Source organism: Centroberyx gerrardi, chromosome 23, assembly GCF_048128805.1.
Source record: "Centroberyx gerrardi isolate f3 chromosome 23, fCenGer3.hap1.cur.20231027, whole genome shotgun sequence".
NCBI classification, from domain to species: Eukaryota; Metazoa; Chordata; class Actinopteri; order Beryciformes; family Berycidae; genus Centroberyx; species Centroberyx gerrardi.
The window spans coordinates 1,662,850-1,687,533 of record NC_136019.1 but is presented as its reverse complement, the minus strand read 5'-3'; the positions used below and the strand labels follow the sequence as shown (position 1 = coordinate 1,687,533).

General features: G+C 42.9%; 2 protein-coding genes across 3 annotated transcripts in view; both read left to right on the top strand.

Annotated features, from left to right (window-relative positions):
• Window positions 1-6,709, top strand: part of LOC139913978 (FHF complex subunit HOOK-interacting protein 1A-like) — an 18,396-nt gene extending 11,687 nt beyond the window's left edge. The window contains exons 5-13 of the mRNA XM_078281786.1: window positions 1,163-1,330; window positions 1,434-1,513; window positions 2,340-2,506; window positions 2,731-2,842; window positions 3,167-3,905; window positions 3,939-4,581; window positions 5,878-6,056; window positions 6,223-6,343; window positions 6,450-6,709. Of these exons, the coding sequence (XP_078137912.1) occupies window positions 1,163-1,330; window positions 1,434-1,513; window positions 2,340-2,506; window positions 2,731-2,842; window positions 3,167-3,905; window positions 3,939-4,581; window positions 5,878-6,056; window positions 6,223-6,343; window positions 6,450-6,673 (2,433 nt within the window). The 3' untranslated portion in view covers window positions 6,674-6,709. The remainder of the gene's footprint in view (window positions 1-1,162; window positions 1,331-1,433; window positions 1,514-2,339; window positions 2,507-2,730; window positions 2,843-3,166; window positions 3,906-3,938; window positions 4,582-5,877; window positions 6,057-6,222; window positions 6,344-6,449) is intronic.
• A 4,399-nt stretch (window positions 6,710-11,108) lies between these two features.
• On the top strand, window positions 11,109-22,035 carry renbp (renin binding protein). 2 transcript variants are annotated; one of them, XM_071902152.2, is made up of 11 exons: window positions 11,109-11,170; window positions 12,659-12,764; window positions 12,865-12,940; window positions 14,116-14,191; window positions 14,933-15,123; window positions 16,524-16,751; window positions 17,121-17,202; window positions 18,030-18,205; window positions 19,133-19,264; window positions 20,257-20,344; window positions 20,460-22,035. In XM_071902152.2, the coding sequence occupies exons 2-11, from the start codon at window positions 12,664-12,666 to the stop codon at window positions 20,534-20,536; spliced, it is 1,227 nt and encodes a 408-aa protein (XP_071758253.1). In that variant the 5' UTR covers window positions 11,109-11,170; window positions 12,659-12,663; the 3' UTR covers window positions 20,537-22,035. The 2 variants fall into 2 exon arrangements, with proteins under 2 accessions (XP_071758253.1, XP_071758254.1); XM_071902153.2 differs by having other exon boundaries at window positions 11,125-11,170; window positions 12,662-12,764.
• The last annotated feature ends 2,649 nt before the right edge of the window (window positions 22,036-24,684 follow it).

Here is a 24,684-nt window from a genome sequence, read left to right as displayed (position 1 = left end):
TAAGTTACTCTTTTCTTCGTGAAGTAGCCGGCAACGAAAATGCTGCGTTCTGCACACACTGCCAGAGTACACTTTCGGTCGCGCACGGTGGAAATGCCGACATAAAAGATCATATTAAGACGGCCAAACATAAGCGGTGGCTACAAGCTAGTAGTAGCACCGTTGCGACCTGCTTCAGCGGGGCAAACGCCGGTGACAGTGATCTGAAACTGGCAGTTTTGAAAGTTATCTGACAATCAATAAAAATGTTATGTTACACCAGTGCAATCCTTGTGTTTTGTGTTTACTAGTGTTATTATACGGTTTTCAAATAAACTATGTTTTGGTGGATTTTTGGAGACAAAACATCATTTTTCGTTTGCTGAGGCGTTGTCCATGGTGTTGAAAGGTGCAGTCACTAGGTGTGCTAAGCGCTGAAATAATTGTCCCCCATCCTGATGAAAACACCTATGGTGCGTGCATAAGCGCATACATGTGCGCGTGCATGAACGTGCGGTACACTTAAGGGTCCCGGTTTGGGGGTTTGAAAATGTGGTCACCCTATAGTAGACAGCTATCCTCATAGTCGCAGATGTATGAAGAAGCGTACAGCTCAAACCCTTCATCCAGTTTTGGAGTCTTGGAGGTCAACCTGTATATACGATGTACATGGGAAATGCTCATCTTTGGCAGCGAAGACACGGTGAATAAAACAACGGCATATCCCCCGCAGCTGCTACAACAACGAGCTTTCAGTAAAGCGAAACTGAACCGGAAACTAGTAAAGTAATTTGGGAATAACTCCTATTGACTCCAGGAACCTGAAGCATGAGGGAGGAACGAGTCTCGTAGGGCCCAGTGCTCCAGATTAAGAGATTTGAAATATAAGGAGGTAATCTCCCAAATCTGGGCTTTATTAATAAATATGTGCCAGTGCTCGTCCCGCCTCACAGAGAGGGAGGGCCAGCATGCGTTTTTTATATAAAACACGATGATGCGTTCCATAAGGATCAGCAGTAATAAAACAGGGCAGAGTGATGTATAGTGTCCAAGGGTTTAAGCAGAGGAAGCAGCCGCATTTCTACAGATTACAAAGAAATGCTGCAGAACACTGGGAAGTATGGTCTGTTTCTATATAAAAAGTTTGGTGTGTGTGTGTGTGTGTGTGTGTGTGTGTGTGCAGCTCACAGTAGAGGAGGTGATGACCACCACAGCCTACCTGGACCTGTTCCTGCGCTCCATCTCTGAGCCGGCCCTCCTGCAGACCTTCCTGTCCTTCATCCTGCTGCACACGCACGACAACGTGCACATCCTGGACACACTCGTCAGCAGGGTCAACACGCCTTTCCAGGTGACACACACACACACACACACACACACACACATGCACACACTTTTTTTACTCCTTTTTCTTACAAATGGAGTGACCTTCAACCTTCTGTGTACCCCTCTAGCTGGGCACGGTGTCTCTGGCTCTGTTCAGGACTCTGATTGGTCTGTTCTGTGAAGACGTCATGCTGCAGCTGGTGTTCAGGTCAGTCTGAGGGGGTCAGAGGTCAGAGGACTTTGGTCAAGTAGTATTTGTATTTAGTAGTAGTATTTGGTTTACCCAGACAATTCAGGTACTTTACAGGTACTTTACCTTTTCAAACTCTGGTACTAGTTGTTCGTGGCAAACCCCATCGATTTTGCAAAGAAGCTGGGATAAGATAAACCCGTCAAAGAATTTGCAAATACAAATCTCCTACTTTATATCTGAATCATCTGTCAGTTAATAAAGTGTAAATCTGTAGCAAGCAGCTAGAAACAGAGAGCAGCTGAGTCAGCTTGTTGTGGTGTGGCTGTAGATCCATTCAGTAACGTTCTCAGTAAAAGTGAATAGTGTGATAAGGTGGATTTGGTTACTGTGACACAGTAAACTGTCTTGTCTTTAGCTCTAGTCTCTACTCCAAAACACTCTGAGTTGTAGCTTGAGAAGAGTCAGCTCAGTTAACCTGAACAAACTGTTAGCTAGCTAACTAGCCGGCAAACACACTGATGTTAATGTGAACACGCTAACGCTAGCTGCCGCTAGCTACGTTAGCTAGTGTGCTAATCAGATGTGTTAACAACAAGACAGTGATGTTAGCTGACCAGATGCTATGGTTAGCTAGCTAACAAGCTGACATTATCTAAACACTAAATCAATCAGATGGATCAGTGATGAAATGATCAGTTCAGTCAGAAACAGACAGAAATTAACCGTCTGTTCAGTTCTGTTGAGACAGAAACACAGTCAGCTGTTCACAGAGCTGAGGACCTCCAAGATGGCCGCCTATATGTCACTGCCCCTAATGCATGATGGGACTGTCTCTCCTCAGGTATCTGCTCCCCTGCAGCTCCCTCAGCAGCAGGCAGCTCTCCTCTCTGAGCCGGACGGACTGCGCCTCCTCCTTCCTGCTGCTCACCCCGTCCTGGTGCCCGCTGCACCTCCCACACACACACACACACACACACACCGAGCACATCCACTGGCCCGGGGGAGCAGGTCAGTGGGACCCACACACACACACACACACACACACACACACACACACTCATAGTCACATACACACTTTCTCAATCTCTGTTTCTCACTGTCTCTTTTGCTCCCTCTCTCATACACATACTTTCACACACACACACACACACACACACACACACACACACTCAAACTCAAATACTCTTTTACACATAGTATATACTCATTCAAATTCGCTCTCTCTCTCTCAGATCTGTCAGTATCAGACAGCGTTGGTTTCTGTCGTGGTTCGGAGTTTCTGATGGATGTGAACTACCTCCACTACCTGTGGGACGCCCGGCAGGCGATCTCCACCTCCCTCAGGTCAGTCGGGACGCTTCGCTTCAGATTTGTCTCGGGTTCGGCTGATCTTTCTGACGGGTGCATCATGTACTGATATAGCTTCAATCCAAAAATCTCTACCTTTAAATTTGAACATTTTCATTCCAGAAAGATCGATGTCATCAGATCTGAAAGCTGATTATGCCAAAACAAACGTAGGAACGATCTGATTGGCTGAACAGACGCTGACGAATCCGTCCGTCCAGAAAAAGTTCAATTGGGTTGAACTTCATCAGTGGAATAATCCAATCACAGATTATTCAATATGTCTGATCAATAGTTCTGATCGGTTGTGTTTTCCTGCAGGGCCTGTCGGTTCTGGTCGGCTCCGTACGACGGGATCGACCCTCCGCCCGGGGAACGCCGATCCGAAACGCCGGGAGACGAGGGAGAAGTCGAGGAAGAGGCGGAGGAGGAGGAGGAGAGCGAGCGGCGGGTCGAGGGCGAGTCCGTCTGCTCCGCCGCCGCCACCCCTCCCCCCTCCGCCCGCTCCCCCACCCCCTCCTCCTTGGATACCGTCTCCACGGGCAACCAAGTAGGAAGAGTCGGCTCGGCCCTGGAGCTGGAGTGGGACGACATGTTCCTGGACGACGACCTCGCGATGTCGTTGTCAACGGCGACAACGACCGCGCTAACGAACGGGGGCGTGTCCGGGGGCGGAGCTCCTCCTGCCCCTCCCCTCCTGCCTCCTCGACACATCCAGGAAATGCGACGCAACGCCACCATGTTGGTGCGCGGCTCGTACGTGGAGGAATCCGACTTTCAGGACGACGTTCTGGTCTACGATCTCGTCGCCCAAAAAGACGCCAAGGCGGCCATGTTGGACCGGATGAGTCGCCGGTGCAGCGGTAACGTCTCGAACGGACAGCGGGCAGCGGCGGCGGCGGCGGCGATGACAACGACGACGACAACCGGTACGACGGTGATGGAGACCGTTAATAGTATTATGTCGTCGAGGAGAAGGAGCGAGGACGGAGGGAAGGAAGGCAGGAGGTGGAGCGAGGATTGTGGGAAGGAGGCGAGGAGGAGGAGCGAGGATGGAGGGAAGGAGGCGAGGAGGAGGAGCGAGGACGGAGGGAAGGAGACGAGGAAAAGGAAGGAGGAAGGAGAAGATGAGGACAACAGGAGAGGAGAAGTACGAGGAAAGCAGAAGAGAAGTCAATCGCTCACGAACGGTTTCAACGCAAAGAACCACATCATCGACGAAGATGATTATAATGAGGAGGAGGAGGAGGAGGAGGAGGAGGAGGAGGAGAGGAAGAGTAAACTAAACTGCAACCTGAATGTCTTAACAACTAACAACCATCACGCACACACACCACACCACAACACACACCATCCCACGCAATCGACGAACGGCGTACCCAACGGCCACTCTGAATTTGAGTCTGTTTCTGTGACCGGCGACGACTTCCCGCCCGTTACCGAGGCGACAAACGCCGACGACTTCCTGTCCCAGTACCGGCAGCTCATGCTGTCTCTGGGGGCGGAGCCGGAGTGCGACGACGACATCGCCGACGACATCGCCGCGTTCAGGAAGCGCGTCCGAGCGCTGAGGAAGAGACAGGAAGACGAGGGGCTTGAGGTGGATTTGTTTAACTCATCGCGGGACGAGGAGGAGGAGGAGGAGGGAGAGGAGGAAGAGGAGGAGGAGGAGGAAGGAGAGGAGAGGAGGAGCGGCAGGAGGAACGGCAGCAGGAGGCACGACGTTCCGTTTACAGGTCTGTATTTGAAGCAAAGTTTCAAAACGTCATAAACAATAAAATGTGAAGTAGGTGTGTTATGTGAAATGAACTTGTTAACACCAAATTATGTGTTGTGGCACGTAAAGTGTGAAAATTCCATTTTCCCAGCACAAAACGATTACCTGAAGGCGACACGACTATAAACATTAAGTAGTGTCACATTGAAGCAGCTCAGTGGAAAGTAAAGGTGTTGTGGTCGGGTGGTGGATGGGCGGAGGAGTTTGACTTCAATGTCAAATAAAAAAATTTTGTTCAAGTTTTTCTTATTTAACCGACCAAAGCCTTTCCCGAACCTTAACCAAGTTGAATCTTAGTCCTCCAGTGAAATCCAGAGGTAGTGATAGGCCATTTTGGATGATTTTCTACATGATTTACTACTTTTATGTGGTGCAGCTCATTTTCAGTGATGCAACGCATTTCTCGAGCTCGGTTTCCCCAAATTTTGTGAAATGACCATGATGTCTTACAAAGCAAATTTTGTGCTCCGTGCAGGAAAAGAGAGAGAAATGTGTTTCCCCAGCAGGAAAGGATCAGCTGGAGGAGACAGGACTAGAAACAGGAAGTAGTTTGACGGTGGACAGTAAGGGCGGGGGTGGGGGGTCAGGAGGTCGGGGGGGGGAGGGGGGCAGATGGGCGACGACCCGGGTTCAATTCCCAACTCATAACATGTTTTCATTTACTGAACCATGAGCAAAACCTGAAGCTAACCTTAACTAAAGTAGTTAGTTGCATAGCCTTAACGCTAATAAATTTGTTAGCATTGACATTTGTTAACGTTAAAAAAAGAAGTGGTGAAACTCTTCTTTTTAAGTCCAGTGGATTTTGTTTGTATCTTTTTTGGACGTCTGGTCTTACTACCTGGAGGATTGAGATGAATCTACACAGACTTAACGCTAACCTGAAGCTAACCTGAAGCTAACCTGAAGCTAACCGTTTAGCTGCTAAACCGAAGCGTTAGCGAACCTTTCATGAGACCAGCGGGTGGAAACGTCCAGTCCAGTTCCTGCTGTTGGACCAGAATCCTTTACTGGTGGAGGAACGTTAACCTTCAGAGTTCGCGTTTGTGCTCATTTCACAAAATTTTGCCAAAAAATCAGCTGCATTCAAATCAAAAACAAATGTTACACGATACTGCTATTTATTGGACAAATCGCTTTTTATTGCGTAATTGCTAATATTCTCTCTCTCTGTCTCTCTCTCTCTCTCTCTCTCTCTCTCTCTCTCACACACACACACACGCACGCTAACCTGTAGTTTCCCATGATGCCCCAGGTCCGTTCATCAGCGTCCTGTTGTCCCGTCTGGAGAACCTTCTGGAGAACTCCATCGCCGTGAACCTGCTGGTGACGGGCATCCTGGCCCAGCTGGCCTCGTACCCCCAACCTCTGCTCCGAGCCTTCCTGCTCAACACACACACACACTGCCAGCCCACCGGACGCACGCTGTACCAGGTAACACACACACACACACACACTTTTCATATACTTCATATGTGTCTGATTTGATTTTGTATTCCATTGTTTGTGGCGTAAAAGATAATGTAGCGTATACTTGTATTCCTGCGTGTGTGTGTGTGTGTGTGTGTGTGTGTGTGTGTGTGTGTGTGTGTGTGTGTAGGTGCTGGTCTCGGTGCGTGCTCAGATCGAGCGCTACGTCTTGGCCAGACCGGACTATCCTGCCTTCGTCACTCAGGCCTGGAGGTTCCTATTGGCTAAAGACCAAGACAGCAAGATCAGAGGTTAAAACACACACACACACACACACAGTAGTAATAGTAACAGTAGTAGTAGTATTAGTAATAATAATCGCATTTTCTCATCTACTCTTGTCTTTGCGTCTCTCAGAGTGTCTCCAGTCTCATGACGGTGACATCATGGCGGACGGTTCTCTTCCTAACGGTTCTCTGGCTCCGCCCCCTCCGCCCCCTCCGGGCGTCCTGCCGCCCTGCCCGCCCGTCCCGCCGCAGGCCAGGAGCCGCGTCTTCGCCATCATCCTCTACGCCGAGTTCCTCAAAGAGCTGGCCGCCATCGCCCAGGAGCACAGCATCGCCCCGGACCACGAGGAGTAGGGGGGGGGCAAGGCACTGCAGACCGCTCTGATGAGAAGAAGACTCTACTTTCCTAACTAGAAGCACAATACATGCACACACACCCGTTATATTACTCCCTAATGAGTAATACAATGTGTGAGTACTTTAATGTGGATATTATATTAAAATATCCTTTTTATGCATAGACTTGTATATACAGTATGGATGTTCCTGGCAGTACTTGAATACGCTGAAAATATTCTTCCTCTGTGAATATGGACGATATTTATATGTGGATGCAAATTATTTGAAGGAGATTATTTTGATCAAGATAAATCTCTTCTTCTCTTTTCTACGTATTCGTGGGCATCGGTGCAAATCATTTTCTAAACTCTTTTCTCAACTCTGAATTATTATTTTTTTTAACGTTAAGAGTTTCCAAAATGCCATATAGGCTTTATTCCTTATTCTCACGGCAGCCATTTTGAACACACACACACACACACACACACTTGAGGTGGGACACGTTACCTGGAAAAAAAAAAAATTAGCTTTCCTTCAATATAAGTGAGGACTTGATAAACCTAACAGTTATCAAATTAGCTTGAAGTATGAGGAACAACAACAACTGCTTTTAGCAGGGAAGCTAGCTAGCTTACTAGCTAGCTAGCTGCTAACTAATAGATTCCAGTAGCTAGCTCTATGAGCCAAATCTATTATATTACAATGTGAACCGATGTCCCTCTGGATTCTTGAGATCCATTCATTACTAACATGTTTTTCAGTGGGGAATGTGTGAAATGATGTTTGTCCAGTTCTTGCCGTTACTCTCGGTAAACAACAGTAAAATAAAGCTGGCTGGACTTGCTCTCTCAGAGTTTCACACCCCAAGTGTGACTAAAGTTAAAAATGGCCGCTGTGTGAATAATACCGCATTCACATCATGTCGTATTCAGCATAAATATGAGCTGCTGACTGTGAAAAAAAAACTTTCACATCAATCTGGAAGTGGTAATTACAAGTACTGTAGGATATGTTAGGCTCCGATTTCTCCCACTTTACATCATAAGGTGCAGAAGTGCGTCAGGCGGTAAACAGGAAGTGAATCCACCGATCGACAGTCCAAGATAATAAAAATCTAAATTATCAGTTATATTTGCAGTAATACAATCAACTCTACTTACGAAAAGTGAGTAATATCTAGTTCATTTACATTGATTACAAATTCATAAATAAAAATGATTGTGGTTGTGGGCGTTCCAAAGATTTAAAACGATGCGAACAAAGTTTTACCAACGAGACGCCGTCCGGTTCTTCTGCTTCTTCTGATGCGACAGGAACACAGAATATCGTCTGTACGGCCATTTTGGAAAAGTCTTGATACCTGAGTTTCATCAGTCAGTATTCAAAAACATGGGAGAAAACATTTTGTAAGCAGAGGTCTTAAGATGACTCGTAACTTTAATAGAAACCCAAGACGTGCTTTACGTTCATACCAGCAGCCATTTTGTAACAGTAGGTGTCTTTTCTTTCCAAACGGTGGAGATTTTATTTTTCATTTGGGAAAGAAACTTTTGAAGACTTGTTCTGTAACCTGCTAGATTTGATCCTTTTTACAAATCATTCCCTATTGCGTTTCTCAAAATTTTCTGTATTTTTCACCTTATTTTTTGCAACTGAGGAGTGAGTTAGTCCAAACGACGGTGGGGAATTTCCGTCCTTGGTCGAATAAATGAGGCACTTTCACACTTTCAACAGATTTTAAACAGATTGAATCATCAACTTCAGATAAGATTTTTTTTTTCAAATTGGATAGAAATCATTCGGTATACGAACTCTTCAGATTTTCATCTCATATTTAATTTTCCGTCCTGTTACGGTGTTGTTGTGTATCGAGACTAGAGACTAGAGGCTCCGCCCCCCTGTGGATCCAGGAAGTGGTTTTATCTTTTTTGATTCAGCGTGGAGACGTTTTATTAAAGCCGAGTCGAAGTGCTTCCTCACGACAGCACTTGATTGTGAACGGCATAAATCTGGTAATTGGGCCAAAATTAAAATTAATTCAAATTACTTGAAAAAAGTTACTAGTTAACTGCTAATTAAATAACTTGCCAACTACTTTCACTATTTTACCATTTTCACCAATTTGGTCACCTGACAAGCTGGCTGGTGGTCATTTCAAACCCTCTGAACACCTTTTATTTCTATTTTTTTTTAATTTTTTTATTTACATTATTGCTACAGTTTCAGATTTTCTGTCTTTCTGGTAGATTTTTACACCAACACTGTGTGGAACCAGCTGGATCCAGACGTTATGACATTTTAATGCTGAAAATGAAAAAAAGCCGAATTAAAATAAAAGACGTTAATTAAATTAGCTCCTGAAATGGAAGGGGGCGGGGCTTATTCTGACCAACTGTGTTATATGGTTAATGTCATCTTCCTGTTGTGTCTACACACACACACACACACACACACACACACATACACACACACGTCAAAGTTGTGAACAAGCCTTACTTCGAATGACGAGATTATAGTGCGATGTACCAAGATGCTGTAATATCTTCTGTTCTTGTGCAAATATCATGTTGATTTATGTCGTGTTGACTTGTATTAACGTGCATTTCACTGTCATTAATGTAAGAATGTGAATTTTGTTGACATTTTTTCATGAGTTTCTCCTGTTTTACCAACAAAAACTGTGAAGTTTGGTGTCACACTCCTGATTCAGAGCCATAGAGAGAGAAAGAATTCAGTAACAGCCACATCGTGCTGCATTCAGGTCCCATGGGAAAGACGGTAGATACGAGTTTCTTACAATAAAATCCTGTTCACTTCAGCTTTAATACAGTAAATAAAAATACTGTTCGCTCAGCTTTCAGACGGTAAACTCTACTTGGGAACTCGGGGGTTTAGTGATGAACTTTCTGAATCACCAACAAGGAAAGAGCTGCAGTCAAATGTAGGAAATGATTTTATGGATTTCAAATAAAAACTACAACACTTTTCATCACATAAATCATCACAAGGCGGGACACGACTATAGCTGCTGGATGTCTGGTTTGTGGTTCGACATTACAATGTTTGGTTTGCTGTGAAATATGAAGTCAGGTGTTTCATCACTGTTGCCATGGCGATGTTATGGAGGACGCTGTTCTGTATGGCTCTGGTGTGTTCAGCTGTGTGTCTGTGCTGCCCTCTCCTGGGGGCCCGGCGGTGAGCCATGACTGTTTCTCATCTCTGCTTTTTTGGAATAAATTATTGCCAAAATGACACAGAATTATTAAATTAATTTTGACAAATCAATCCAAACGGACTGCATCCTGTGCTTCAGTGTAAACCACATGAAAAAATATATTTTCTGAGGGCCGTTAAACTGACTTTTAGGTTGTTAGTTTTCTGTCTTTCTTAATTTCTTTCTTTCCTTATTTCTTTCTTCTGTTGTTTTATCCTTACATATGGAGATCCATTGTATCTGATACCAAGTAATACCAAAACTAAGATATCAATACCGAAACTTTTCATCATTAAAAGCCAGAGGTGGGGACTGGAGTCACATGACTTGGACTCGAGTCACAGTTTTAATTGCTTGAGACTTGACTTGACAATACATTAATTCACCCCTTAATTCATGCAAAATCCCCTTAAAATTAATTAAGGGAGTTATTAATGGAGGAGATCCCATCAAAACTTGTTTTAGACCAAGACAATGTTTATTGTAATATCTAATAATTTGATCATATTTAGTTTTTCGATTTTGCTTCTCCCAATTGACAGATTCAATCGAGACTTGACTTGATGCATGAAGAGAAGACTTGAGACTTGACTTGACTTGGGTTCTGGTGACTTGGGTCTTGACTCTGACTTGTACTTTGATGACTTGAAAAGGTTTCTAAAGTCTTGACTTGAGATCTTGTGTTTGTGTAAATGACTTAGATTGAAAGTGATGAGATTTGTTCCAGCGGACGACTGAATTTAAATTCTGTTTTCTGAATTTGTATGGAATGATTGAATTTATTGAAGTTGAAACTGATTATAGAAATCAAACTCATGATGCTCTTACCAAGTTTTTATCCTATTAAAACCATATTGCATTGAAAAGTCCTCGATATTTAGTTTTCTTTAAGATATTAAATTGATACTGGACTCTTGATTTGTTCTGACTTGACTTGCTGTTCTACATTTAGACTTGAGACTTGACATTAATGACTTGGACTTGACTTGCCTTGGTGGTCTACATTTAGACTTGAGACCTGAGCCTCAAGCCTTGAGACTGACTAGAGACTCGTTTTCTGTTAAAAGCGTAATGGTGAAAGCCCCCCCCAGAAGAGGGCGTGGCTCAGGCTAAATGTCGGTGGGGGTCTAACCAACGTATCCTTCCGTGTTTCCGGGTTTAGCCCCGCCCCTCGCCTGTCAGACACCGCCCCGAGCAGCGGACTGGTCACATGATAAGAGCCTGACTAAACACCGCAGTTCAGAGGAAACTCAGGGAGGCACTGGAGCAGATCCTGGACGTTACAGCTGGATTTACAAGTAGGAGGTTTTTCCTTCAGGTCCCGTCGAGCTGCAGACTGTAACACAGAGGCGAGGCATTAGAAACCTGCTCGGAAAACTGGAAAAACCAGACTGCACATGGATAAATGTCCCATTGAGCCCTTTTCTGTTGATTAGCCCTTTAAAAGACGTCGAAACGGTTTATTGTCGCCTATAATGAAGCTGCAGGGTTTAACAGTGAAAGTTTAGCAGCGTCTACCTCTTGGCTTAGTCTATAAACTCCTCTGCTTATGTTTTGACATTTGCAGCCGTTTAAATATGTAATAATGCATTTAGCCCACTGCTTGGTGTAAAACGGGTCTGTATGAGAGATAAAACGGAGATGCAGGCGTGCAGTGCTCAGATACAAACCTCTGAAAACATAATTAACACATTTATCACCATCAGTATTAAGCAGTCTGCATTTAACACACCAAGCAACTTATTATGTTGTTTTTGTGCTGGTTTATTCCTTTTATATTTCTTCTTCTTTTTCTGCTTCCTCTTCTTCTTCTGCCTTCTCTCAAATTGCGAAAACTGAGAATTGAGACTTGAACGATGCATATAATCATTTATTGAGTTTCATGTGATCGAGGCATGTGATGGATAGTGATTGATTTGACCCCAGTTGGCCTCATGGGGGCGCTAACATTAAAGGTCTAAACTGTAATCCTCCAGCAGACCAAACTCCCACACCGTTTTGTCAGTTGCACTACTGAAGTCCGCCATGATGGAATTTTTTGCTAATTTGCATTTTTTCCCCTGAGGTCTTTTCAGTTTTTCACCAGTCAACCGCAAATTTGGTCCACATCCGAAATATGATATTGTACAAAAACAGAGGTGTGACCAAGTCAACTCTGCTCGAGTCACAAGTCTTGAGGCACAAGTCTCAAGTCAAGTCCCAAGTCTAAATGTAGATTACCAAGTCAGGTCAGAACAACTGAAGAGTCCAGTATCAATCTAATATCTTAAAGAAAACTAAATATCTAGGACTTTTCAATGCAAATGTAGTTTTTACTTAAGATGTGAACATTTTAATTCACAGGTTCAAAGTGCTTTTGTTTATTTTTCACATGTGAACTTTTTTTTTTTTTTCACATTTTCACCTGCCATTACATATGACAGTATTTCACATGTAAAAACTGAATTTGACATGCAAAGAGTTAATTCACAGGTAAAAATATAATGGGGAAATTCTGCATGCTCACATGTGAAAAATCAACATGTGTCCAAAAAGCACATGTGCAGTGAATTCACGTGTGGTTTTTCACATGGAAATAAGTTCTTGTGTTTTATCCTCGATTGTTTTTTTTTTTAACCAGGTGCATCACATTATATTCTATCTATGTAACTTGTTTTAAAATGATCAAATCAAATCAAATGTGATTTTTTTTTTTTTTTGTAAGGGAATAAGTAAAATAAAATAAAAAAATAACCGGCTTTTGTGCAAATAGAACTCACATTGATTTCCGTGTTATTCTTTGAGAGGAGCGATGTCTGTGGAGAAGCTGGAGGAGTACAGGGACCGGATCCGGACGGAGCTGGACCGGGTCGTGGACTTCTGGCTGAAACACTCTCATGACACACAACACGGGTACGGAGCCGAGCGGCCATGACACTTTCAGGGCCAATGCAGTGTGTGTGTGTGTGTGTGTGTGTAGGGTGACTTTAACTGTCTGTGTTTCCCCTTCCAGAGGCTTCTTCACCTGCATCGGGAGGGAGGGGAAGGTGTACGATGAGCTGAAGTACGTCTGGCTGCAGGGACGACAGGTGAGTCCGTCCAGCCAGGTGCAGATCTGGAGCTGGTCGGGTCAGATCTGGAGCCGGTCGGATCAGATCTGGAGCCGGTCGGATCAGATCTGGAGCCGGTCGGATCAGATCTGGAGCCGGTCGGGTCAGATCAGACCTGGAGCCGGTCGGGTCGGGCCAGACCTGGAGCCGGTCGGGTCGGGCCAGACCTGGAGCCGGTCGGGTCGGATCAGATCTGGAGCCGGTCGGATCAGATCTGGAGCCGGTCGGGTCAGATCAGACCTGGAGCCGGTCGGGTCGGGCCAGACCTGGAGCCGGTCGGGTCAGATCAGACCTGGAGCCGGTCGGGTCGGATCAGATCTGGAGCCGGTCGGGTCAGATCAGACCTGGAGCCGGTCGGGTCAGACACGTCGAGCAGATTTAGAGTCATTCAACCAGCTACAGTACAGTGTGTAGAGGCAGGAAATGACGTTCCTTCAGGACCACAATGCAACAGGACAATACAAGACTACACTACACTACACAATATTTAAACTAGACTACATTTACACTACATTTAGACTAGACTACATTTAGACTAGACTACATTTACACTACATTTAGACTAGACTACATTTACACTACATTTAGACTACATTTAGACTAGACTACATTTAGACTACATTTAGACTAGACTACATTTAGACTACATTTAGACTAGACTACATTTACAGTAGACTACATTTAGACTACATTTAGACTATATTTAGACTAGATTACATTTAGACTACATTTAGACTAGACTACATTTACAGTAGACTACATTTAGACTACATTTAGACTATATTTAGACTAGATTACATTTAGACTACATTTAGACTAGACTACATTTACAGTAGACTACATTTAGACAACAGTTAGACTATATTTAAACTACGTTCAAACTAAATGTAGTGTAAATGTAGTCTGAATGTAACCTACATTTAGACTACATTAAACTACATTTAGTGCAATTAAACATGATGACAGTGTAAACACAATATAATAAATACCCTAGTACAGTATATAAAGTGCAGGTTATGTGTAGTAGGTAAAAAGTCTAACAATTTGCATGAGTATAAAATATAAATATAGATATAAAGTGTAAAAGCAAGCAGCCCAGAGTTGAGTTTCTGTCATCGGACGTGGTTTTACATCCAGGCTTGTGTTTCCTTCAGGTCTGGATGTACTGTCGCCTCTACCGAACCATGGAGCGCTTCCACAGGCCCGAGATCCTCCAAGCTGCAAAAGCTGGTGTGTGTGTGTGTGTGTATGTGTGTGTGTGTGTGTGTGGGTGGATCCTGTTGAACTTGTTGAACTGGAACAAATTTTCAGGTTGAGGCTTAAGTCTCTTGGTCCTTGCGGCAGATGGTTCACCGCTGTCTGTTTTTCCCTTGTTGACTCAGGTGATTAATGTTAGTCATGATCAACGTTTGCCCCGTTTTCCCAGAATTATTCCTCATTAAGGCGCAGTAACATACGCAACATCTGTTAACGGAAAAATCCACCTCAAAACACTTTAACACCCGCTGGTCTAAATCATCTGTTTTATGCTAAAAGTCATAACATATAGGCAATTTGTCCCCTTTAAAACACTTAAAAAAACACAGTTATTGGTGATGTAGTTTTCATCTCTGGCTCCATTCAGTAGTTAGTTGTGTTTTTCTTCTTGGTGGATAACCGGCCAAGAGTTTGATATGAGAAAATGTTTCAGGAAGTAAAACATCAGCGGTAAGCGTCAGGTTTTGCTGTCAGTCCCTCAGAATCAAAGAGCGAGGGCTTCTTTCTAGAGCCTTTACTCTGTAGTCAGAGTTCAGTCGGTGGTGAAAAACACAGCATGATTCCCAAAAAAAACAAAAAAAACAAAAACTTCTGCACTCTCGCATAACTGGCGAAAATGTAATACCAAAGGCAACACAGCAAAATAGCTGCACCTGGCTTGTATTGATACATGTATTGATGAGTTAATGTTTTCCTGTGGTGGTTGTATTTCAGGAGGAGCGTTCCTCAGGAAGTTCGCTCGTGTTCCCAGCAGCGATGGCGGCGGCGGCGGCTCATGGAAGTGCGCCTTCTGTCTGACGAGGGACGGGAAGGCGGTGAAGGTTCAGAGGACGATCTTCAGCGAGTGTTTCTACATCCTGGCCCTGGACGAACTGAGCCGGGTCACTGGAGACACCGACATGCAGGTACAAATAAACATGGAGTGAACGATAACAAGATCACAACTGACAGTTTGGGACAAATCTATTTGAGTTCTCAGATTAATCTCAGAATCTCAGAGTTTGAGTCAGAATTCTGAAGGTTAAAAAGTCAGAATTATGAGCTTCAAAAAAGTCAGAATTCAGAGTTTTAAAAAGTCAATTATGACTTTTAAAAAACTAAAAAATCTGAGTTTTAAAAAAAGTCAGAATTCAGAGTTTTAAAAAGTCAATTATGACTTTTAAAAAACTAAAAAATCTGAGTTTTAAAAAAAGTCAGAATTCAGAGTTTTAAAAAGTAAATTATGACTTAAAAAACTAAAAAATCTGAGTTTTAAAAAAAGTCAGAATTCAGAGTTTTAAAAAGTCAATTATGACTTTTAAAAAACTAAAAAATCTGAGTTTTAAAAAAAGTCAGAATTCAGAGTTTTAAAAAGTCAGAATTCTGAGTTCTGTATTCTCGGAATCCTGACTTTGTTCTCAAAATTCTGATATTCATCTCAGAACTCAAACATTTTTCACATGTGGCTCTAATCCCTTTCCACACCAGTTTCATTCAGTCGCTTTAACTTTGGGGGGAATAGCCTTCCATGAATATTAGGAGTGATCTAGGAGTAACAAACGACTTCGTAATGTGCATCCTGCAGTATTTTAGAGCTGCATGAGAAACTGAATTGGATCTCAGGAACAGATATCTCCTCTAGCTCTTGCCTGTTGTCTCCCTCTGGTTCCTACACAGGCAGATCAAACCTGCAGGTTAGAGTTATGTTGTTTTATGTTGCATGTGTTGGATTTCTGCTACTTTTACGCTGATAATACATAAACCACACCAGATGTTGAAGCTGTGCAGCCGCAGTCAAAGTAGTTCTATGTTTTTGCAAACTTACTGTGTTCCCCAAAATTGTCGACAGCAGCACTTACTAAAACTTTTTTACCTTCACATTTTGCAAAGTTGCTTCAAAACTGTAATATCAGGCTGTAAACTTTTCCATTTTAAAAGATGTTTTGTTCAGGAATCTGGTTTCTGCGTGTAAACAAGAGGAGGAAAGATAACACTTCCGGATCTCTAGGGGTCTTCCGTGTTTTCCTCTCCAAAATAAACCGATAGCTACTGTTTGTCTGCGGTTCTGTTAGGCCCCGCCTCCTGTCAATCAGCCCAGTCAAGCCAGCTACAGTCTGTAACATGAAACAGAAATTAAAGCTAGATTTAAACTGCTGCTCTCTTCTCTACTGAGAGGAACTCGTAAAAACAACTAAGAGGAAAGAAAAATGCCAAATATCTGCTAACATGATAAAAGCTGAAATGCGTCTGCAGTGATGGAAACAGGAAGGAAAGCAGGAGATGAGCAGAATCTGACCTCTGACCTCAGCTCCGCTCTGTCCCGCAGGCGGAGGCGGAGCAGATGATGGAGCAGCTGGTCGTCTGGGTTCGGGTCGACCCGTCGGGCCTCGGCCGGCCCCCGATGCCCGGAGACGCTCCCGCCAACGGCATGGCCGTTCCCATGATGCTCCTGTGTCTGGTGCAGCAGCTGAGCGAGGGGCGGGGCCAGGAGGCGGAGCAGAGGTACGAGGAGCTGGGAGCCTGGTGCGTCCGGCAGATCCTGCAGCACCTTCAGGTACCGAAACACGAGCGCTGCTCCGCCTGACGCTGCCGCCCGGCTCTCTGCCACAGCTACAACCAGAGACCGCATTCCTCCGCTGTACATTTCACAGCTGTTAACTCTTCATGTGCAGAAGTCTTAAATCAGCGGATTAAACTCTAGATTAAAGACTAGATTAAAGACTAAAGGTGATGGAGACTTTACAGTAAGGACACCTACAGTTTGGAACAATTTACCTGAAGAGAAATGTTCATCTAACTCTGTATCTTCTTTCAAGAGCCAACTGAAAACTCGCTTGACTTTGTATTCTCCATGTGGACTTGGGACTTGACTTGGGACTTGTGCCTCAGGACTAGAGACTGACTTGTGTGTCTCCTGCTGCAGAGAGGAGGCACGGCAGTGTTAGAGAGCGTCTCGCTGGACGGGGCGGAGCTGCCGGGCTGCCAGGGCCGCCTGCAGAACCCAGGTGAGTCCGTCCAAATAATCTTAAAAAGTAAATTAATAAATAAAAACAAATTTGTATGTAATGTAAGCTGATACAGCGGTATGATGTGATGCACAGACATCCATAAAGGCCTTCCTACACTCTACGGACCAGTAATCCCTTAAAATAACCTTAGATTTTCATTAATTTACATTAATTTACCCCTTAATTAATGCAAAATCCCCTTACAATTAATTAAGGGAGTTATTAATGGAGGAGATCCCATCAAAACTTGTTTTAGACCAAGACAATGTTTATTGTAATATCTAATAATTTGATCATATTTAGTTGTTCGATTTTGCTTCTCCCAATTGACAGATTCAATCGAGACTTGACTTGCTGCATGAAGAGAAGACTTGAGACTTGACTTGACTTGGGTTCTGGTGACTTGGGACTTGACTCTGACCTTGAAAAGGTTTCTAAAGTCTTGACTTGAGATCTTGTGTTTGTGTAAATGACTTAGATTGAAAGTGATGAGATTTGTTCCAGCAGACGACTGAATTTAAATTCTGTTTTCTGAATTTGTATGGAATGATTGAATTTATTGAAGTTGAAACTGATTATAGAAATCAAACTCATGATGCTCTTACCAAGTTTTTATCCTATTAAAACCATATTGCATTGAAAAGTCCTAGATATTTAGTTTTCTTTAAGATATTAAATTGATACTGGACTCTTGATTTGTTCTGACTTGACTTGCTGTTCTGCATTTAGACTTGAGACTTGACTTGAGACTGACTTGGGACTCGAGCAACATTGACTCGGTCTCACCTCTGATCATTCCTCTCCTTCCTCCATGTCGTCTGCAGGCCATGCGCTGGAGGCCGGCTGGTTCCTGCTGCAGCACGCTGCGGCGCGCGGCGACCAGCAGCTGCAGCGCACCGCCGTCGACAAATTCATGGAGCTCCCCTTCCAGCGGGGCTGGGACCGGCAGCACGGAGGACTGTTCTACTTCCTGGATGTGGACGGTTTCTGTCCCACTCAGGTACGTCAGGCTGTCTGCTGCGTTTTGACAGAAGAAGAAGACGAGAGAAGAAGAGATATTGTTATTTCACCCTGTTTCAAAAGAAGTATCAAAAATAGAATCTAAAACCATATTCACTTGTATGATTATTACGCTTTACCAGTGGTGGAAAAAGTACTTAAAATCCTTTTACCAGTGGTGGAAAAAGTACTAAAATACGAGTGGTGGAAAAAGTACTTAAAATCCTTTACCAGTGGTGGAAAAAGTACTTAAAATCCTTTACTAGTGGTGGAAAAAGTACTTAAAATCCTTTACTAGTGGTGGAAAAAGTACTAAAATACGAGTGGTGGAAAAAGTACAAAAATACTAGTGGTGGAAAAAGTACTTAAAATCCTTTACTAGTGGTGGAAAAAGTACTAAAATACTAGTGGTGGAAAAAGTACTTAAAATCCTTTTACCAGTGGTGGAAAAGTACTAAAATATTTTACCTGTAGTGGAAAAAGTACTAAAAATCCTTTACTAGTGGTGGAAAAAGTACTAAAATCCTTTACTAGTGGTGGAAAAAGTACTTAAAATCCTTTACTAGAGGTGGAAAAAGTACTAAAATACTAGTGGTGGAAAAAGTACTTAAAATCCTTTACTAGAGGTGGAAAAAGTACTAAAATACTAGTGGTGGAAAAAGTACTTAAAATCATTTTACCAGTGGTGGAAAAAAGTACTAGAATGTCCTGCTCCAGTAGAAGTATTGTTACTTTGCTAATATTTTACTTAAGTAGAAGTAAAAGTACTGGTGTAAAAATCTCCTTCAGTAAAGTAAAAAGTGTGGGTTTTTTTTGTTTTTTTTAATCAAAGCTATGATACTGATGCTGGTGTTTGTACTTGCTGTTATTGTGTGTGTGTGTGTGTGTGTGTGTGTGTGTGTGTGTGTGTGTGTGTGTGTGTGAGCAGCTGGAGTGGAGTATGAAGCTGTGGTGGCCGCACTGCGAGGCTCTGGTTGCCTTCCTGATGGCCTACAGCCGGCTGAAGGAGCCGCAGCTGCTGGACAGATTCACTCAGGTTTACCAGTACAGCTTCAGCCATGTGAGAAAACCCTTAACTTTATCCCTTAATGTCTCTTTACATAAACATTAATTATCCATTCAAAATAACATGGCTTTAAAAAAGTAAGGTTGGTATCATGGGTTTATAAGGGATTTATTCATGGGTTGGTTCACTCTAGAAATTAAGGGATTTTTCATGTCTTTTGTGCAGGTTTACGGGTTATTAATGAGTTATTAATGGAAAGTTCCTGTCTCCCTGAATTTTACATTAAATTAGAAAGTAAGGAGTCAAAAATTAAGGGGAGTTTAAGGATGTTTTGATGGGGTCTTCTCCATTAATAACTCCTTTCATTAATTTTAAGGGGATTTTGCATGAATCAAGGGGTGAATTCATGTAAATGTAAGGTTATTTTAAGGGGTTACTGGATATAAAAATACAAGAAAATGGATGGAAAATTAGCTAACAAGGTAAAAAAAGTCATTTTTTCTTTCATTGTTGACTTGCTGCATGAAGAGAAGACTTGAGACTTGACTTGACTTGGGTTCTGGTGACTTGGGACTTGACTCTGACTTGTACTTTGATGACTTGAAAAGGTTTCTAAAGTCTTGACTTGAGATCTTGTGTTTGTGTAAATGACTCAGATTGAAAGTGATGAGATTTGTTCCAGCGGACGACTGAATTTAAATTCTGTTTTCTGAATTTGTATGGAATGATTGAATTTATTGAAGTTGAAACTGATTATAGAAATCAAACTCATGATGCTCTTACCAAGTTTTTATCCTATTAAAACCATATTGCATTGAAAAGTCCTAGATATTTAGTTTTCTTTAAGATATTAAATTGATACTGGACTCTTGATTTGTTCTGACTTGACTTGCTGTTCTACATTTAGACTTGAGACTTGACATTAATGACTTGGACATGACTTGGTAATCTACATTTAGACTTGGGACTTGAGCCTCAAGACTTGAGACAGACTTGGGAGCGAAGTTGACTTGGGCGACTAATTGTGTGTTTCTGATTCTGTGCAGTTTTCTGATGCAGAGAGCGGCGAGTGGTTCGGCTATTTGACACAAGAAGGGAAAGTGGCTCTGGATTTTAAAGGCGGTCCGTTCAAAGGTCGGAAACAAAACGAAACAAAAAAAACCTCAAAAACACAACCGCAAAATTTAAAATTCAAAAATCAACTGTCACACACTTTGAAGATGGATTAGCTTTCTCTTCCTTCCTTCAGGTTTCTTCCACGTTCCTCGCTGCCTGTACATGTGCGAGCGGATCCTGGACGACCTGCTGGAGAAGAAGGACCGCTAACCTTTCCAACATGGCCGCCGTCTTTACGGGACGTCGTCCGATTTGTCGGTTCCCTGTCGTAGGAGAGGAGGAAGAAAGGAAGGAAGGAAAGAAGCGGAAGAACAGGGATGAAGGAAGCGTCCAAATCCAAAATCATCCAAAATCAGTTTCATTTATGGATTTGACCATTTGATCATTCCTCACTTTTCGGAAGCAGACTTGATTGTATTACAGTGAAAATAACCGAGAATTTAGATTTTTATCGTCTTTTATCGAGAAATCCCATTTTCTCCGACTTGAACTCACCACTAGGAGGCAGACGTTAACGCTTTTTCCCAGTCGGCAGCTCATATTTCCGATAAATCCAATATGACGTGAACGCATCGTATGTTTGACTGTTCAAGTCTCAATAATCAGGTTCCTGAAGCAAAGTTGCACTGTTTTATTAAATAGAATTGCCATGAAATCGCTTGATTAATTGAAAACGAATCACTTTTTATATCAAAATGTGCCTTCTGTGTCCGCTGCTTCAGCAAAACCGACTTTTTACGCTTTATATCCTTTTTGTTCCAGTTTGCCATCGCCACTGCAGCAAATCACACAAGCCGTTGTAGACTAGATGATGTTTTTACATGCAGATGAATACGGCCAAATTAAAAATTCATACTGCTTGTTGTTCTGCCACACAGGAGAACCATCAGCAGAACATTTATTGTAAAGCGGTGAGGTTTGTTTTGTGGGTAAAAGAGACCAAGACTGAGAAAATAATCATTAATGTTGTTTATTCGTCTCATTCCAGTATGAAGATGTCTTCTGGTTTCTTTGAGTCTCTGTGTGTCAGTTCAGATCATTTTGCAGCGGTTCTCAATCTGGGGGTCGGGACCCACCGGGGGGGTCGCAAGATGATGTATGGGACAGGGAAAATATATATATATACCTAATATAATACTACTACTACAATTTTATTATGTCTATTTTGTGTGATCTTTATCTTATTTTTTCTTTTTTTTTTCTGAATTACTGACCAGTGTGCACCTTCTGATCTGATCTGAATGAATCAAATGAAACTGAAAAGGGAAAATCGTTTTCAGGTCGGAGGAGAAGAGGCTGCGCTTTGTTTTTTTTTTTTTTTTTAAAGGGATCAGGAGGCAAAACGTTGCAGAACCGCTGCTGTAAAGCTGTAGGGGATCGGCGGGATTTTATTGATACCGATACCATCATCGATCCTGCTGATCGGTACCGATATAAATGAGACGGGCACTGTTTTGAGAATGTGACTTTCACTCCTACACAGTAATCGCTGGCATCATTGTATAATTTACTGTGAATTATTATTTGCCAACTTAAGATCTTTGCTTATAAAATGCAACATGTTTCATGTTATAATCGATTGTATTTTTAACCTCTCGCACCCCGACTTTCCCCTTAATTTCCCCCTTAAGTAGCTTCAAAGTTAGAATTTTTGTTCCGTATTGTACGACAACGTCACATCATATTCTGTATCTGCTCCATTGCATAAAATTGAGAAAATGTTGATGTGTTGAGCTTCATTTTCTACACATTTCCCTGTAGTTCAGCGTAGTTCATGTTTGGTGTCTTTGGAAACGTTGGGATCTGGACTAGAATTTAAAATAAAGTTCTGTGGGTTTGAATGAAGTGTGATGGGACCAGGAGGAGTTTCTGCTCGTCTCCTGCCGGGGTTTTGATTGACAGGAGGCGGGGCCTAACGGAACCGCAGGGAGAACGATAGCTAAGAAAGAAAAGGAAAGGAAAAAATGAGTGTCAGAGAAGCAGGAAGTAAAACTGATCTAAAAATAAATGTCTTCAGTTTGACGTTCAGCTGGAGGAGGTTTGGTTTGGAGTTTTTCCCACGGAAACCTCAGAGGAGATCGCAGGTTCAGAGAAGAAGAAGAAGAAGAAGAAGAGTAACAATGATGATGAAGGTTTACCTGCTGCTGTGGGCCGTCGGTGAGTTAGAGAACTGACTGGTTTACTGTGTTCGCTTTGTTTCTGTCTCACACACACACACACACACACACGCACACAGATAACGTGAGTCACTTCATCAGTTATCACCTGGAAAAATCTGGGAAATGAATTTGCTAATTTCCAGGTCTGAAAATTTGAAGTTCCAGTAGAATAAATAAAGTTCAGCTGCAGAGCGACAGCAGACCTGCATCAAATAATCACTTCATTCTGTTTAATTCTACTTTTCAATTCAAGTTGGCTTCATTGGCATTACAAGAGAAAGTTATGTGTTGCCAAAGCATTCAGAGTGAAGCATCATGGGTCAATATTACTACAACTACATACAATACTGTGGAGGAAATTACACTATTATACTATTCTATATGTCTTTAATATCTGTACTGTACTCTCTTTGTGTTATTATGAGAGCTGATCTCTGAGTGGAAATGTACAAACTGCTGTTCAGCACTTCTCTCATGCCTCTGACCTGACCTGAGACACATGAGACTAGCTGAATTGATCCTTGTTTGCACTGGAAATCTTTTATTTTCGGAACCTGTTCATCATGTATGAAGCATGATACCGTTTCTCAGTTGAATGCCGTCTCTGTCTTCAGTAATTTTCCATTCTCCGGCAGTTTGAGATAAACAAACTGACCAGAGACGGCCTCGAGTGTCCGGTTGGATTTCGATTACCAAAGTTATTTTTGTCAGTTGACACACAGCAGGTTTCTCTTCCTCTCCAAGCACAGAGGGGAGTTTGGTGACAGACAGACAGTCAGACAGACAGTCAGACAGACAGACAGACAGACAGACAGACAGACAGACAGTCAGACAGACAGTCAGACAGACAGACAGACAGTCAGACAGTCAGACAGTCAGACAGACAGTCAGACAGACAGACAGACAGACAGTCAGACAGTCAGACAGACAGACAGACAGACAGACAGACAGTCAGACAGTAGATAGACAGACAGACAGACAGTAGACAGACAGACAGTCAGACAGACAGTCAGACAGACAGACAGACAGACAGACAGACAGACAGACAGACAGACAGACAGTAGATAGACAGACAGACAGACAGTAGTCAGACAGACAGACAGACAGTCAGACAGACAGTCAGACAGACAGACAGACAGACAGTCAGACAGACAGTCAGACAGACAGTCAGACAGACAGACAATAGACAGACAGACAGACAGAGAGACAGACAGACAGACAGACAGACAGACAGTCAGACAGACAGACAATAGACAGACAATAGACAGACAGTCAGACAGACAGACAGACAGACAGACAGACAGTCAGACAGACAGACAGACAGACAGACAGACAGTCAGTCAGACAGTCAGTTACTTTCACTGTTCTAGGCCCGTCTCATGGCCCGGCAATTATAAATTAACTAAAATTAATTAAGAATTCAACAAATAACTATATTATATATTTATATTTAACATGATGTACATGTGCACATGTTGCCAAAGCATAGAAATAAAGTAAAATGAGATTAAATAAACTGCATATTAAATCAATAGATAATAACAGTGATGATCTCTCTCTCTCCCTCTCTCTTTCTCTCCCTCTCTATAGCTGCTGTAGTCGTTTTATCGAGGGGAGAATCTGATGAATATGATGACTATTATTTTGATTGGGATAACTCCACATGGAACGAAGAGGACTACGTTTTCGTACCTGGCAACTGGACCTTTGACTCCTCCTCCTCCTCCTCCTCTTCCTCCTCTAGCCTCCTCCTCCTCCTCCAGCCTCCTCCTCCTCTTCCTCTTCCTCTTCCTCCTCCAGCCTCCTCCTCCTCCTCTTCCTCCTCCTCCTCCAGCCTCCTCCTCCTCCTCCGTCTGCACTCTCTCAGTCTCCTGTGTGTTGACGTATTAAACCGCATTTCACATCAGGTTTGGTTTCCATTTACATCCTCATAATGTACAAATATAACAATTTTTTGTAAACATACAAATCTAACTATTTTTCCTAAACATGTTGGAGTTTCTGCTCATCTCCTTCCTGTTTTCCGTTTTTAGTTTGTTTCATGTTGCAGACGGCGGCTGGAGGAAGAGTCTGGCTGTGGTTTTGTCTGTCGGCGCGCCGCTTGACCGGGTTTTGATTGACAGGAGGCGGGGCTTAACGGAGCCGCGGGGAACGATAGCTACTGGTTGAAGAAAGAAAAGGAAAGGAAAAAATGAATGT

What these genes read in the sequence shown, in the direction of transcription:
- renbp (XM_071902152.2), top strand. Translation starts at nt 12,664, where the DNA reads ATGTCTGTGGAGAAGCTGGAGGAGTACAGGGACCGGATCCGGACGGAG. An exon ending in CCTCCAAGCTGCAAAAGCTG is followed by an intron (nt 14,192 to 14,932) that starts GTGTGTGTGTGT and finishes GTTGTATTTCAG; the next exon opens with GAGGAGCGTTCCTCAGGAAG. An exon ending in ACCAGTACAGCTTCAGCCAT is followed by an intron (nt 19,265 to 20,256) that starts GTGAGAAAACCC and finishes GATTCTGTGCAG; the next exon opens with TTTTCTGATGCAGAGAGCGG.